Genomic DNA, 18,072 nt, shown 5'->3' on the forward strand with positions numbered 1-18,072 from the left:
TGGGATGAATGGAGAGATTGTAGCATGGAAACATATACATTACCCTATGTAAAATAGATAGCTAGTGGGAATTTGCTGTAGACTCAGGGAATTCAAACCGGGGCTCTGTGGCAATGTAGAGGGGGGGATGGGCTGGGAGGTTCAAGAGGGAAGGGCCATATGTATATATACCTGTGGCTGATTCATGTTGATTTATGGTGGAAATCAACACAATATTGTAAAGCAATTATCCTCCAATCAAATATTTTTTTTTGAAAAAGCTGGAAAAAAATAATGCCTCCTGGAGCCCTAGCTCAGGTTGGGGCCCACAATCTGTCCTTGAGGGAATCTCAAACACTTGTGAGTAGGTGCAGCACCAGCAGAGGTTCTGGACATGGCATGGGTGCCCCCAGCCTTCTTGCAAATGTTTCAGAGCTGGGATTGCCTCTTGCAGCTTCTTTCCTGACTCAGCCTCTTCTTCGAGCCTGGGATCCCAGTGTTGGACTCCTGCTGGGAAGCAGAATATAACTCCACGTGTGTGCCTGCTCAGTGGTGCCTGACTCTTTTTGACCGCATGGACTGTAGCACACCAGGCTTCCCTGTCCATCACCAGCTGCTGCTGGTGGTGGTGGTGGTTTAGTTGCTAAGCTGTGTCCGACTCTTGTCATCCCAGGACTATAGCCTGTCAGGCTCCTCTGTCCATTGGATTCTCCAGGCAAGAATACTGGAGTGCTTTGCCATTTCCTTCTCCAGGAGATCTTCCTGACCCAGGAATCAAACCAGGGTCTCCTCCATTGCAGGCAGATGATTTACCAACTGAGCTATGAAGGAAGCTGAGCATCTCCTGGAGTTTGCTCAAATTCATGTCCATCGAGTCAGTAATGCGATCCCCACCATCTCATCTTTGGTTGTCCCCTTCTCCTTCTGCCTTCAGTCTTTCCCAGGATCAGGGTCTTTTCCAATGAGTCAGTTCTTTGCATCAGGTGGCCAAAGTATTGGAGTTTCAGCTTCAGCATCAGTCCCTCCAATGGCTGTTCAGGACTTATTTCTTTTAGGATTGACTGGTTGGATCTCCTTGCAGTCCAAGGGACTCTCAAGAGACTTCTCCAACACCACAGTTCAAAAGCATCAATTCTTCGGCACTCAGCTTTCTTTAAAGAGAGCTTTCTAAAGAAAGCTGTGCCACCTAGGAAGCCCCAAATAACTCCATGGATAACACTAAACAGAATAACATCTGCAGAATTCAGTGATGGAGCTCAGTATCCATGTGGTGATTGCCTTTAATGGTGTATCATGCACAGAGCATGAGTCAGTATGCACTGATCTGCCTCGTTCTGTTCAGTGGATGTAACTGGTTCATGATATGGGCATACACAACTAATTCAGCCATTTTTATTGTTGTTGATGGACTCCTGGGTTATTTCCAGGCTAGTTCTGTGCAAGAACTGAATATTTCACACTAAGATAGATGAGATCTGTGTTCTTGTAGGACTTCTCAAAATAATAATTAAATTTACAATTTTAATAATGATAATTATTGCAGCTGAGGGCTTTCCTGGTGACTCAGAGAGTAAAGAATATGCCTGCAATGCAGGACCGACACTGGAAATGAAAGTGAAGTCACTCAGTCGTATCTGACTCTTTGCAACCCTATGGACTGTAGCCCGCCAGACTCCTCTGTTCATGGGAATTTCCAGGCAAGAATACTGGAGTGGGTTGCCATTTCCTTCTTCAGGGGATCTTCCCAACCCAGGAATCAAATTCAGGTCTCTCACATTGTGGGCAGACTCTTTACTGTCTTGAGTCACCAGGGAATCCTGACATTATGTGCTGGGAAATATATTGGGTTGGCCAAAAATTTTGTTCAGATTTTTCCCATCACATTCTATGGAAAAATCTGAAAGAATTTTGGACCAACTATATATATATACATATATATATATAATATATACATATATGTACATATGTACATATATATACATATATATATAAAGCCCATAAATTATTTAATCTTCATAGCATATAATATATAATTCTCACAATAACCCAACAATATAGTCCTCATAACAATCCTATAAAGAAGGTGCTATTTTCATTATTCTCATTGTACAGATGAGTGAAGTTAACCAGAAATATATGAACTTAGACAGTGGTAGGGAGTTAAAATTCTGTCGATGGCCTTCAGCCAAGACCCCCAGAAATATTTCTGTTACTGAACAAAATTGGGTTGAATGATTTGAGACAGTAAGGGAGTATCACATATGATGGGGACCAAGAAGCACCTCAGAAATGATGGAGTTGGAGAAGACTTTCTATAGGACGTTGGCTTGTGTGAGCTGATTTTGGGGGAAAGTATTAACTTTCCCGGGCTTCCTTGCTGGGTCAGCACTGAAAGAATTTGCCTGCAATGCAGGAGACCCAGGTTCGATCCCTGAGTCAGGAAGATTCCCTGGAAAAGGGAATGATGACCCACTCTAGTATTCTTGTCTGGGAAATCCCATGGACGGAGGAGCCTGGCGGGCTGCAGTCCATGGGGTCATATAGAGTCAGACATGACTGAGTGAGTAACACTTACTTACTTACTTACTGAGCCACCTGGAAGTCCTGAGTTGGTCTCTTGATTCTCTCCTGTCTCTTCAACTGGATGGTGAGCATCTTGAGGGAAAAAGTTGACCTTTTCCATCTCTTGTCTTCCCCGCAGTGTATCTGTTGCCCAGGATTTAGCACTTGGGTGCTGGTGATGAGACAGTAAAGAACCAAGAGAGTGGATAAAGAGGTCAAGGAGGGGGAAAGGTAGAGGCAGAGGGACGGGGAGGAGAGGAGAGGGGAGGAAGAGAGAAGAGTAAAACCAACGATCCAGGACTGTCTCTTGGCTCATTACTCTTCCCTCTGTTGGAGAAGGGGGGTCATTTTAACTGAACAAGGACAGGGAGCCTGGGTGCTCCCAAGGATCATGCCCCACATGGCCCTATGTGGGTTTGATTGATCCAGCCACACTACCCTACCCACAGCTTAAGCAGAAGTCCCCATCTACTCAGTGCTACAAGTTCTATTGACCTGAGCTGAGATTCTTCCAGCCTAGTTCTACTCATCCCATTCTCTTCTGCTTCAAAGATCCTCACTTGGAAAGAACATCAGACCAAAAGGAGCATACCTATTCATGTGCCCTTTCACATTCTTAATGGAGATCCTAAAAGCACAGGCACGTGGGAAAGTCAGAGGGGCTGTGTGAAGGAAGCCTGACTTGAAACAGGCTTTGGAAAGTGGATAGAGCTTAGATGACTGGGCAGAAAGCTCCAGAGGGTACACTAACTAGCAACTTGAAGCAAGGATGTAGAACTGAGCATCTACTTGTGAGGGGGCCAAGGGGCGTGGTCTTGATGGAGATGAAGGGCTCACACCTCTAGATGTGGAATGGGGACGTGAGACCAGATTATAGAGGTAGGTGGTAACCACACTCTCTCAGGGAATGAGAGAGAGACTTAAGATAAACATTTTTTTTTTTATCCTGTAAGTATAACTATGAGATTGTAGGTTCAGGATAAATAATTCAATAATTTCTCCTGGAAAGAAGAGCATGAGATAGGCTTCTTTCTCTCTTTGTTTTGAGGTAGATATTAGTAACTTGGTAAAAATTCACAATTGAGAACTATGAGGCCTGAAGGGAAGAGTGAGATCACAGTACAAGTGCAAAGTCATAAGGAAAATCCCAATAATATGTATTGTAAGAGCTCTGTGTATCTCTGATCTCATTTATAGGGTAATGTCTCCTGCTTTCCTTTCAACAGAGCCCCTGCGCATTATCCTCGTGGGGAAGAGCGGGACTGGAAAGAGTGCCAGTGGGAATACCATCCTAGGGAAGACGGAGTTCCACTCTCAGCTAAAAGCACAGCCGGTCACCACGAGCTGCCAGGTTGGCAGGATGATGTGGAACGGGCAGGATGTTGTGGTTGTGGACACTCCATCACTCTGTCAGGAGTCCAGGGCTGAAGGGGACCTATCCCAGGTCAGGGCAGTCAGTCCCTGTAGGTCCCACTATAAAGAAGGGAGTACAGTTCTGGTTGTGGTGTTACAGCTGGGACGGATCACTAGAGAGGACAAAAAGGCAGTGGTGGACCTAAAGCGCATCTTTGGAGCAGAAGCTACGGAACACATGATCGTGCTGTTCACCTGGAAGGAAGACCTAGAGAATGGCAACCTTGACGATTATGTCAATAACACAGATAACAAGTATCTTAAGAACATAATTAAAAAATGTAAGGGGAGATATTGTGGTTTTAATAACAAAGAAACTGGCCAAGCCAAGGAAGACCAGGCAAAAGAGCTTTTGACAATGGCCAGTGAAGTGATAAAGTGCGGTGGACAGCATAAACATCCCAGTACATGGCATGTAGGCAAAATAATGAAAAATATTCAGAGAAAGCCCTCCAAATTACTAAGTAATTTAAAGGAAAGGTTCTAGGAAAATGAAATGCTTGGGGTGTCTTTAAGTTGAAGATATCCTCAGGCTACAAGCATGGGGGAGGCATGGAAGGGGGATGGGAAGAGGGACCATGACTTTGAGAGCTTGAGAGATGAATGCATCTCAGCTTGTGATGCTTCAGCTCTTTGTAGGTAAATAAATAGTTAGACAGGGCATGTAGTAGGGGGTAATAAAGGAGAAAGAAGAAATAAGGTGGGGAAATCTGGGAAAAGGCTTCAGATATTAGGCTGATATGAAGGATCAGAGTCACAAGAATCACTTCACTTGTGTAGGTAGACTGGAGTCAGGACAGGCACTGGGACTATGGCCAAGGTGAGCCTGGGGTCAGAATACAGATAGTCACATGAGGACCAGGGGATTCAGCTACATGAGAGTAAGACAGTGTCCTGCCAACTCCTGGGCATGGCAGAACGGAGAAGTTGGACTCCTGTGAGCCTCTCTGTTGCTGAGCACTGCTTGCCAGGTTCTCCCAGCTCCCCATCTCCCCCACGGGAGCTCTCAGGACCTTCTTTTCCTCCTGTGGTTACTCTTACTCCTTTCCTTGTTCCAAGCTGGAGTGGAAAGTGGGACTCCATCTACCCTCCTTTGCTCTCCCTGAGGAAATGGACATGAATCTGTGAAGTATCAAAAGATTTTATTGCTAATCATTCATGGTGACACAGACTAGAACAAAAATGAGAAGCATGGTAAAATTGCTAATTAGATAATCTTGCAAAATTTAAAATTCTAAGTAAAATTCTAGATTTCCTCTAGAATTTTCAGGAAAAGTAACTGAAAACTCCTTTGCATTTCTTTCTCTCTTCGTCTCCCTTTCTCTTTCTCTCCACCCCCATCTCATTCCCTGAGGCTTGTGCATGCATGCTCAGTCATGTCCAACTCTTTATGACCCCACGGACTGTAGCCCACTGTGGACAGGCTCCTCTGTCCATGGGATTTTCCAGGCAAGAATACTGGAGTGGGTTGCCATTTCTTCCTGCAAGGGGTCTTCCCAGCCCAGAGAATGAACCCAAGTCTCCCATGTCTGCTGCATTGGCAGATGGATTCTTTACCACTGAGCCAACTGGGAATCCCCTCCCCAAGGCTTAGGAACTCAAATAATAATGGCTTACACATTAAGGGTTTATTGTGTGTCTTATGTCAAGAAATCCAGGAGTAAGCAGTTTGGGGCCAGTGTAGCACTGACATTCCAGTGTCTTTCTGCCTTTCTGCCCCTAGTCATTGGCATGGGTGTCTCCATACTTAAGGTTGCTTCTTGGTTCCTACTCATGGCTAGGCAGATTATGTTGAGAGCTACCTAGTGTGGGTGATAAATGAGAACTATGAAATCTCCCAGTTAGGTGTAAGGTCAGATGTTTTCAATACTAACCACTTTATATATGTTTTGAGGACATGATCTATGTCATCTGCTTTTTAAAAATTTCAAAATATCAGATTATCTCAAGATTAACCCATTTATAAGAGCATGGACTGTCATCACTAATACTTTTGTGCTCTGTATAACCCTTAATAAATTCTGGAAGGTGTGTGTAAATATATTCAGTTGAGTGAAATAATAAAGATGAAATATATTATGAATTCATGTCCTCCTCATGATTCCTGTTTTTCTGACTTGGGGGAAGACCATGCTTCCATAGAGAGGAAATGAAGATGTTTAGATACCTTGACTCTGATGAAGTTTTTGCATCTTTGATGCATGAAGACCTTTAAACTGGGTGACAGTCACTTTACTATGCCTCTGCCAACTCAAGAATCTTCTACTCTGAGCATTTCACAACAGGGAGGACAAACAAAAGTAACTGGTATTAGAGCCAGGTACATAGGAGGAATAAAGTTTAGAAGCCATTCTGTGCCTCTTGCCACAGCTTCCCTTTGGCTTAAATGTGGGAATAAATCCCAAGGTGCTACCCGTGATTGAGCAGGTGACATCAGACCTGCATGAGGTGGGTAATGTGTGGGCTGAGCAACATGATGTACATTTTCAGAGGAGAGGAGAAAGAGGCAGGAAGAATATTTGAAAAAATAATGGCTGCAAGCTTCCAAAATTTGATGAAAAACATTAATCTTCACTTTTAAGAAACTCACTGAATTTCATGTAGGATAAATTCAAAGAGACTCATATCCACTATAATTAAATTACAAAAGACAAAGAAAGAATCTTGAAGGCGGCAAGAAAGACGTGACATTGCATTCAAGGAATCCTCAACAAGATCAACGGCTAATTTCTCATCAGAAACCATAGAAACCAGTGGTCCCTAGGATGGCACATTCACAGTACTGAAAGAAAACACTGTCAACCCCACAGTATTTATCCAGCAAAACTGTTCTTCAAAAATTAAGATTTGAAATATCCCCAGATAGAAGTGGAAAGAATTTATTGACTTCAGAACTACCCTACAAGATAAGATCCTGAGAAAAAAGAACAAAGCTGGAATTAGCATGTTCCCTGACTTCAGATTATACTACAAAGCTTTAGAAACCAAAACAGTATGGGACTGGCACAAAAACAGATACATAGGTCAATGGAACAGAATAGAAAGCTGAAAAATAAGTCCATTCACATACGGTCAATTATTCTATGACAAAAGAGGCAAGAATATCCAATGGGGGAAAAGGCAGACTCTTCCATAATTTATGTTGGGAAAACAAGACAATTACATGAAAAAGAATGAAATTACAACATTTTTTAATACCACATATGAAAATAAACTCAAAATGGATTAAATATCTAAATGTTGGACTGGAAACCATAAAAATTCAAGAAGAAAACATAACACTTTTTGACATGTCTTGAAGTGAAGTGAAGTGAGTGAAGTGTTAGTTGTTCAGTCCTGTCTGACTCATTGTGACCCCATGGACTGTAGCCCACCAGGCTCCTCTGTCCATGGGATTCTCCAGGCAAGAGTACTGGAGTGGGTAGCCATTCCTTCTCCAGGGGTTCTTCCTCACCTGAACCTGGGTCTCCTGCATTGCAGGCAGATTCTTTACCATCTAAGACACCAGAGAAGCGCAGCCCTAAATGTAGGGCTGGAAACCATAAAAATTCTAGAAGAAAGCATAGTTAGAACACTCTGACATGCCTTAGTAATATCTTTTTGGATCTGTCTCCTCAGGCAAGGGTAACAGATGCAAAAATAAACAAACGGGACCTAAATAAGTTCAAAAGCTTTTGCACAGCTAAGAAACAATAAACAAAACAAAAAAGCAACATACTAAATGGGAAAAGATATTTGTAAATGATGTGCTTGATAAGGAGTTATTACCCAAAATACACAAAGAACTCATACAACTTAAATATGTAAAAAACACAAGCAAACCATCCGATTAAAAAATAGGTTGAATTCTTATTGACAGGAATATGTGGAAATTAAACAGCACATTCCCCAATAACCAATGGACCAAAGAAGAAATCACAAGGAAATTTAGAAAATATTTTGAGATGAATGAAAATGAAGACATACCAAAACTTACAAGAAGCAGTTAACACAAGGATGCTTAGAGGGAAATATAAAGCTGTAAATGCTTTTATTAAAAAATTAATAATATAATCTTCCACGTTAAGAAATCAGAGAAAGAAGAGTCACTGAACATAAAGCAAGTGGAAGAAAGAAAACAATAAAGCACAGATTAGAAATAAATGAAACAGGTAATAGAAGAGCAATAAAGAAAATGAGTGAAACTACAACTTGGTCCTTGGGAAAAAAAATCAACAATTTTGTGGCTAGTCTGATCAAGAAATAGAAGGTTAAAATTGCTAAAATTAGTAATGAAAAAGAATACAGTGCTGTTGACCTTACAGAAATAAAAAGGATATAAGGAAAAACAAAGAATACTGTATGCTGATTCCTGTATACTGTATCATATTAGATAACTTGGATGAAATGGACAAATTCCTAGAAAGACACAAGCTACTGACTGTGACTCAAATTGAAATAAAATCTGAACATATCTATAACCTGCATGTAAGAGATTAAATTAGCAATTAAAATAACTACTCCCAAAGGAAAACCAGATGGTTTCACTGATGAATTCCACTAAACATTTAAAGGGAGAATTAACACCAATACTTTTCTCCAGTAGTCATGTATGGATGTGAAAGTTGGACTATAAAGAAATCTGAGTGCCTAAGAATTGATGGTTTTGCCAGATCTGAAAGAGACACGTGCACCCCAATGTTCATCGCAGCACTGTTTATAATAGCTAGGACATGGAAGCAACCTAGATGCCCATCAGCAGACGAATGGATAAGGAAGCTGTGGTACATATACACCATGGAATATTACTCAGCCGTTAAAAAGAATTTATTTGAATCAGTTCTAATGAGATGGATGAAACTGGAGCCCATTATACAGAGTGAAGTAAGCCAGAAAGATAAAGAACATTACAGCATACTAACACATACATATGGAATTTAGAAAGATGGTAATGATAACCCTATATGCAAAACAGAAAAAGAGACACAGATGTACAGAACAGACTTTTGGACTCTGTGGGAGAAGGCGAGGGTGGGATGTTTCGAGAGAACAGCATGTATATTATCTATAGTGAAACACATCACCAGCCCAGGCTGGATGCATGAGACAAGTGCTCGGGCCTGGTGCACTGGGAAGACAGAGAGGAATCGGGTGGAGAGGGAGGTGGGAGGGGGGATTGGGATGGGGAATACATGTAACTCCATGGCTGATTCATGTCAATGTATGACAAAACCCACTGCAATGTTGTGAAGTAATTAGCCTCCAACTAATAAAAATAAATGAAAAAAAAAAAAAAGAAAAAAAAAGAATTGATGGTTTTGAACTGTGGTGTTGGAAAAGACTCTTGAGAGTCCCTTGGACTGCAAGAAGATTCAACCAGTCAATCCAAAAGGAAATCAGCTCTGAATATTCATTGGAAGGACTGATGATGAAGCTGAAACTCCAATATTTTGGCCACCTGATGCAAAGAACTGACTCATCGGAAAAGACCCTGATGCTGGGAAAGATTGAAGGTAGGAGGAAAAGAGGGAGACAGAGGATGAGATGGTTGGATGGCACCACTGACTTCATGGACATGAATTTGAGCAAGCTTTGAGAGCTGGTGATGGACAGGGAGGCCTGGTGTGCTGCAGTCCATGGGGTCACAAAGAGTCAGACGTAAGTGAGTGACTGAACTGAACTGACTGAACACTAATACTTCTCAAACAAAAAGTAAGAGAGGAGAAAGTACTTCACAACTTTTGTATGAGCTCAGTATTATCCAGACAAAGATATTACAAGAAAAGGAAACTACAGACTAATAACCTTATGAATATAGACATAAAACCCTCAACAAAACACTAATAGAGTACAGCAACTTATAAGAACAAGTATATTCCTGGATTTACCCCAGGAAAGCCAGATTGATTCAATATATGAATGTCAGTCCATGTGTTCCACATTCTATCAGTAGAATGAAGGGCAAAAATCACATGATCATCTCAATAGATACAGAAATAAGTTTGACAAAATCGAAGACTCATTTAATGATAAAAACACTCTATAAACTAGTAAGAAACAGAGCCATGATATCCTTTCACTTATTATCCTTGTATGCTTCTCAACTGTTTTATAAATTCTAGACTCCTTGGTATTTTAAGCAAAGCTCTTCATGGTGGGGCATCCATTCAGATCTCCACTCTTCTTACTCCTGCAGTCATACCCGAGGCTCCTGCCCTTCTGCCTGTATCACTTCCTATAGCAGCTCTCACACTTCTCCCAGTCCCCCCACCTTCCCAGACATACACACATGCTGTGGATGACTACGACCCCAGTCCATCATGGAATATTCATCTTAAATCTCACTTTTTTTGTTTTGGTGCTTGCCATGTGTCACATGAGATCTTATTTCCTCAACCAGGGATTGAAGCCATGCTCCCTGCAGTGGAAGCATGGAGTCTTAACTCCTGGACCACCAGGGAAGTCCCTTAAATCTCATATTCTAAAGGAAAGTTTTCTGACTCACCCAAGACTGACTGAAGTGCCCCTATTTGATTCTATCACATTTATTGCACACCCAGATCAGGCTCGCTATGAATATTTCTTGTCTGTATCCCCAAGTATATTGTAAAATCCTTGGTGACAGAAGACTCCATTTTGAATTATATCCTGATATTTAATATGTCCAAGATCCTCAATTTATGATTTGTCACTCAGATGTCACTTGAGATCCCTTACTCCTTAATGAATTGCTGAAATTTGGTCCAGGCTGTAATTACCACAAATGTAAGAGTTCAAAGTCCTTCCCACAATTTCTGAGTTCTTTTTACTTCTTCCTCAGCTTTTTCTGTTTCCTCATTCCTATGAAATTATGCATTGTTTCTATTTCAGCCTATGACTCTAATGCAGAGTTTTCACTGTTTTTTAAAAAGCCAGCATTCACACACATGTATTCATATTCAGCCTTTTTTTTCTTTTTTCAGTTTTAGACAATTAACCAGAGACTCTGCAGAGTACAAGAGTCAGCACACAGGATTCTTCTCCCTTTTTGGTCACTCACTTTTCTTTGCTCTCCTCTCTTAAAAAAAACAAAAAACAAATGAAGGGACATCCTTGGCGGTCCAGTGGTTAAGAAGCCGCCTTCCAATGCAGGGGATGCGGTTTCGATCCTTGGTCAGGGAACAAAGATCACATGTTTCGTGAGGCAATTAAGCCTATGAGCCACAGCAAAGATCCTGCGTGCCACAGCTAAGACTTGACATAGCTAAATAAGCAAATATTTACAAAATCTTTTAAGATGTTTTAACTCATGTATGAGATCCTGTCCCTGAGTAGATAGTAATATCTCTCTTTTAGTTCAACAAGCTTTGGTTAAAAAACCAACAACACACCTTACTCCTCATCCTCCTCACATTGGAAAAACATCAATTGAACAAACATTAAAACCCTTCCTGTGTATTCAGAATATTAAATAAATAACTGGTAAACAACAAATGTGGGCCAAAGTATATTCAGAACACTCCATTAGGTTAAACAAGAAGATATAGTTGTACTGATTTCTGGTATGCAACTTGCTTTCTATGAATATTTAAAAGACTCAATTCTAAATCTTTTAGCTCCTGTCTCTTTTATTTTTTTTTATTATTTATTATTTTTTAATTTTTTATTTATTTTTATTTATTTATTTTTTTTTTAGTGGGTTTTGTCATACATTGATGTGAATCAGCCATAGAGTTACACGTATTCCCCATCCCGGTCTCCCATCCCACCTCCCTCTCCACCCGATTCCTCTGCATCTTCCCAGCCCAACAGGTCCGAGCACTTGACTCATGCCTCCCACCTGGGCTGGTGGTCTGTTTCACCACAGATAATATACATGCTGTTCTTTCGAAACATCCCACCCTCCCCTTCTCCCACAGAGTTCAAAAGTCTGTTCTGTACTTCTGCGTCTCTTCTTCTGCCCTGCATATAGGGCCATCGTTACCATCTTTCTAAATTCCGTATATATGTGTTAGTATACTGTAATGTTCTTTATCTTTCTGGCTCACCTCACTCTGTATAATGGGCTCCAGTTTCATCCATCTCATTAGAACTGATTCAAATGAATTCTTTTTAACGGCTGAGTAATATTCCATGGTGTATATGTACCACAGCTTCCTTATCCATTCATCTGCTGATGGGCATCTAGGTTGCTTCCATGTCCTGGCTATTATAAACAGTGCTGCGATGAACATTGGGGTGCACGTGTCTCTTTCAGATCTGGATTCCTCAGTGTGTATGCCCAGGAATGGGATTGCTGGGTCATATGGCAGTTCTATTTCCAGTTTTTTAAGAAATCTCCACACTGTTCTCCATAGTGGCTGTACTAGTTTGCATTCCCACCAACAGTGTAAGAGGGTTCCCTTTTCTCCACACCCTCTCCAGCATTTATTGCAAATTTTCTCCATTTTCCCCCCCTCCAGCTGTTTGCTGCCTGTCATTTCAGGTAGTTTGAGTGCTGAAAGCCCTGAAAGTGTCTTCTCTAGGTTCTTGATCTTCCCCTCTATCTCAGGGTCTCATACTGTTGACTGAGCGAAGACACTTTATGATGCACTTCCTGTTTTGCAGATTTGGGTCTCATTTGCCCTTTATTTTGTAGGGGCTGTTTATGATAATGGCTTACTATTTCTCCCTTGTGGTTTCATATTCTGGGGTGGTTTCTCATACAGCTTGAGAACAGTACTTGTTTGTTTCTTACCACTGAATTTCTAAAAGCCTTTCCAATCTTGGCTCCTCACTGGGTACTTCGCTTAGAACTGCTTTGTAAATTACTGATTTCACTGGAAATACCATGCCCCCAAATTCCTACTAATACTGTGGCTATATTTCTGTATTTGATGGCAGGTTGTGCCTGTGAATAACAAAGAGGTAGAATCCACTGTGTGGTCACTAACACGTAACCTGGCAGCACACGTAGCAGTTTACCCTGTGCTCCTCTGCATCTGGGCACCAAGGAAAGTCTGTAAAAGTAGAGGCCACTGGTTTGGAAATATCTGTTTTTAACACCCCTTGCCTCCCTTTGTCTCCTTGATTTCCAAACCCAAACAGTACTAATACGGCTCTATGAAAGTTTTAATAGACTGCATTTCAAGAACTGGGTCCAAAGTGAAATTTACAGCCACATAACAAGTGGCAACGAGCAAATTTTTGCTTTGATAAGAGTTTAGCTAGAAGGCCAAGCTCATCATCAATGGTGTCATTTTTGGTAGTTGCCCCAAGGCACTTTCTTCACATTTGTTCCAATGTAGAAGGATGTTTCTTGTCCATAGTTGAAAACTATTTTTTGCTGACATCTGTACTAGCTATCATCAGCACAGTAGTAGCCTTACATTCTATACGTCTGAATTTTTATTGTCTATAGACAGGTTTGTGGCTACAGTTTCATGATACCAATCACAGTAAGGTACAGATTTACTCTAATAAAATAAAGTGTGCCCTTATTTTTAGGAACATACACATTTGACTGTATGGTTGAGGTCCTCGGGATAACACAAAAGCAATGATCTTTTTTGCCGTTTAAATTTATGTGTAAAATATAATCTAACATGACTTCCCAGATAGTGCTAGTGGTAAAGAATCCTCCTGCCAATGCAGGAGACCCAAGAGTCACAGGTTCAATACCTGGGTCAGGAAGATCCTCTGGAGAAGGAAATGGCAACCCACTCCAGTTTTCTTGCCTGGAAAATTCCACGGACGGAGGAACCTGGTGGACTACAGTCCATGGGTCCACAAAGAGTCAGACATGACTGAGCAACTGAAAAGTGAAGTTGTTCAGTCGTGTCTGACTCTTTGCGACCTTATGGACTGTAGCCTGACAGGCTCCTCTGTCCATGGGATTTTCCAGGCAAGAACACCGGAGTGGGTTGCCATTTCCTTCTCTAGGCGATCTTCCCACCCCAGGGATGGAACTTGGGTCTCCCACATTTCAGGCAGACTCTACTGTCTGAGCCACCAGGGAACCCCTTTCTGTTAAGGGAGGTTTGGAAAATGCCATTTTGACCTTTGATTCCTGCTGCATTTCTTCTCCCCAGCATTAGGGAGCTCTGTGCTTTGAATGAAAATTTGCAAATTGATGCTTTTTTTTTAATTGAAACTTTGCAAATTGACTCTGTTCTTTTTTTTTTGCCCCTCTCATTCAAAATGTACTTTTTAAATTATTCATCACAAGGGCTCAACCAGAGACTAAAACTACAACACAGAAACAAAACAAAGATGACACAATTACCGAGTCCGGTCCTTGGACACTTTAATCAACAGAAACTGGTAAGAAGTCAGATGAGAAATTCAGGCACAGTTTTACTGGGACCTGTGCTATAGCAGGGGGGAGTGATAAGAGAAAACAGGTGCTCTGGCTCAGTCTCTGAGGATAGGCTGGTTCCTAAAAGGAGTGAGGGTGGGGGTAGATCAGCGGGTTGACTGTAGGGGCAGCTTAGGTGGTCTGCCCACCTCCTTGGTGGTGCTGGGCATAGTGATCATGAGCAGTACTTTACTCAGTAGTGTATCTTATTTGTTCATAATTGCCCAACTTTGACTGTACATGCATGCGGTTATTTTTATTTTATTTGTTTATTTGGCTGCATCGGGTCTTAGTTGCATAATGTAATGTAATATGTCAGTTGCTCAGTTGTGTCCAACTCTTTGCAACCCCATGGACTGTAATCTGCCAGTCTCCTCTGTCCATGGAATTCTCCAAGCAAGAATTTTCAATGGAGTGGGTCGCCATTTCCCTCTCCAGGGGATCTTCCTGATCCAGGGATTGAACCCAGGTCTCCTGCATTGTAGGTGGATTCTTTACTGTCTGAGCCACCAGGGAAGCCCCTAAGCATGTGGACTTTTAATTGCGGTGGGTGGGCTTAGTTGCCCTGAGACATGTGGGATCTTAGTTACCCAACCAGCAAAAGAACCCATGTCCCCTGTGTTTCAAGGTAAATTCTTAACCAGTGGACCACCAGGGAAGTCTCTGTCTTTCATTCATTTTTTTTTCCCCAAAACAAGTGTTTTATTTGCTCACAATCCTGTGGGTCAGAAATTTGAACAGGGCTTGACTGGATGATTCTTCTGCTTCATGCTGGCATCAGCTGAAGTCTCTCATCAGGTTGAAGTAAGATGGTGACTGAGATTGGAGTATCCCTGATGGCTTCTGTCCTTTCTCTGGTTATAGAATTCTGGGTTGACAGTTCTTTTCTTTCAACACTTGGAAAATATTGTGTCCCTTCCTTCTGGCCTCCATTTTGATGAACAGTCTGGAAATGGTTCTGAACCACCATGGAGGCAGAGCATGACATGTCTTTCAAGCATCTGCCATCTCTGTCTCCCTGTCTAAAGAGCAGTAGGATCCAGGCACTACTCCCCATCCCACTATGTAAGTAGGGTTGGGGGTAAAATCCCCTGTTGTTTCTGAGTTTGGCCTTGCACATGAGCTACTTCATGATCACAGTTTACTTGAATGTCACTCAGCTCTGTGGTGAGTCTCAGCTTGGTTTGGTTTTGGTCAGCAGCTGACCTCCAGGATCCACGTCCTCCCTAGGTGATTGCTGCCACCAGCATGACATCCTCAGAGGAGACTAATGTGGAGGCAGCCTGCATTCCCCTTTAGTGTCCTGCTGACCCACACCTATGTAAGACCTGCCATTTCATCTCCCTGAAGGGCAACAGGATGTAATTGTTGTGTGTTGACCAGGGATAACTAGAGAAAATCACCACAGAGGGACATGTTCATTTCCCAGGGCTATCATAACAAAGTAGCACAAATGAAGTAGCTTATAACAACAGATAATAAATCATTTTTATAATAATTTATTCTCTCACAAGCCTGGAGGCTAGAAGTAAAAAATAAAGGTGTTGGCAGGGCCATGCTCCTCCCGAAGGCTGTTGGGGAGGATCCTTCTGAGAGGGTAACAGGCTGGAAGGCTAGGGGTCCTCCCAAGGGGAGGAAATAGACTGCAAGTGTCAGATGTTTTTTCCCTCTATCTTAAGAGGCAGGAGGGAACAAACCACAAGTGTCAGATTTTTATTCCTTCTCTATTAATTAAAAGGAGTTTTAATTTTAACAAAATTAAAAGGAGTTTTCTTTTAAAATTCTGTGTTGCCCTGATGACACCTGGTTCCCCCTGAACTTAATTTTTCTCAAACCTTGAGCTAACCAATGCATTTTTCTTGTGGAAATGTTTTTCTTAAGGTGTGTTAATGAGCTATGTATTTACCTTAGAATCTGCCTTTCTTCAAGATTCATGTCAATTGTTTCATGGCCCGGGATGACTCACCCGGTGCCAATGCTATCTCAAAATGCACGTTATGGGTGAGGAGCCTGGTGCAACTCTCTCAGTTTTGAGGCATTTCCTTTCTCTAATTAGCATCTTGCTAATGGGTATAACTCCTTACTATAAACTAGCAAGGAGGCACTCTTTCCGCCCCCTTCTGATGTCTATGTCAGAAGCTCTCTCTATCTTTTATACTTTAATAAAATTTTATCACACAAAAGCTCTGAGTGACCAAGCCTCATCACTGGCCCTGGATCGAATTCCTCTCCTCCAGAGGCCAAGAATCCCAGTGTCATTCACAACTCATAGTGACAAACTTCCTTGCCTCTTCTAGCTTCTAGTGGCCCTGGACAGCCTTACTTCAATGTCTGCTTCTGCCTTCATATAACTGTCTTCCCAATGCATGTGTCTGTGTCCAATATCTCCCTTCTAATAAGGATACCAATTGTATGGATTAAGGCTCATCTCAGCGGCTTTACCTTAACAATCAAATCTACAGAGACCTTATTTCCAAGCAAGGTCACATTTGTAGGGTTAGGGCTTCAGTATCTTTTGGAGGGGAACACAATTCAAACCATAAGAGTAAGAAAGGCTTAAAAAGTGAAGCTGAATGTAAATGTTAATAGAGTACAAGAAACTAAAGCTAAAACCTTCCTAAGGACACTCTCATGAGCTCACTGTCATTTCTGGACATTCACATAATATATAATCATATCTTTATGTATCTTTTTCCTGTTTTCTTTCACTTAGTATAAAGCTATCAAGGTTCATTCACATTCCATTCCTTTTTATGGTTAAATAATATTCCATTGTATGAATATATCCATTCATCTGTTGATGTGCATTTGGGTTGTTTCCACTTTTTTTTGGACTATTATGAATAATGCTGCTTAACCATTCATGTAGAATTTTTGGTATGAGCATGTCTTGGCAGTCCTCTTGGATGGACACTTAGAAAGTGGAATTACTGCATCATGTGGTAATCTATCTTTTAATTTTTTGAGGAAACACCGAAGTGCTTTTCACAGCAGCTGTGCCATGTTGTAGCCTCCCCATCAGGGTATAAAGATTAAATTTATCCACATACTTATCAGTATTATTTTTTCTTTTTAAAAGATTATAACCATCCCACTGAGTATGAAGTGGTATCTTATTTGGTATAGATTTGCATTTCCCTAATGACTGATGATGTTTATCTTCTTTTCATATGTTTATTGGCCATTTGTGTATCTTACTTAAAGAAATTCCTATTCAAACCTTTTGCCCATTTAAAAATTAGGCAATTTGTCTTTTTATTGTGGAGTTGTTAGAGTTATGGCTTCCCTGGCTGTTCAGTCAGTAAAGAATCTGCCTGCAATGCAGGAAACCTGGGTTTGATCCCTGGTTTGATCCCTGGAAGATCTCCTGGAGGAGGGCATGGCAGCCCACTCCGGTATTCTTGCCTGGAGAATCCCCACAGACAGAGGAGCTTGGCGGGCTACAGTCCATGGGGTTGCAAAGAGTCAGACACGATTGAGCAACTAAGCACTGCGCAAGAGTTTGTTATATATTCTAGATATTAGATCTTTATCAGATATAAGGTTGGCAAATATCTTCTCTCATTCTGCAGGTTGTCTTTTCACTTTTTGGATAGTGCTCTTTGATGGGAAAGTTAAATTTTGATTAAAGATAAATTATCTGTTTTTCTTTGGTGCTTTTGGTGTCATATATTAGAGTGGGACACAACTTAGCGACTAAACCACTACCACCATTAGAAACTATTGCCTAATCTTAATTATCAGACATTTAGTCTCTGCAGATCAGAAATGCTACCCATTTTGGTAAGATACTATATTCTTGATGAATAACTGGGGGGAGAGGG

The 18,072-nt window shown here is 41.4% G+C and overlaps 1 protein-coding gene across 1 annotated transcript in view; it reads left to right on the top strand.

Moving 5' to 3' along the window:
- LOC136170380 (GTPase IMAP family member 8-like) overlaps positions 1 to 18,072 on the top strand; it is a 40,084-nt gene that overhangs the window by 9,978 nt on the left and 12,034 nt on the right. The window contains exon 4 of the mRNA XM_065938528.1: positions 3,768 to 4,439. Within this exon, the coding sequence (XP_065794600.1) occupies positions 3,768 to 4,439 (672 nt within the window). The remainder of the gene's footprint in view (positions 1 to 3,767; positions 4,440 to 18,072) is intronic.

Source organism: Muntiacus reevesi, chromosome 6 (assembly GCF_963930625.1).
Source record: "Muntiacus reevesi chromosome 6, mMunRee1.1, whole genome shotgun sequence".
NCBI lineage: Eukaryota > Metazoa > Chordata > Mammalia > Artiodactyla > Cervidae > Muntiacus > Muntiacus reevesi.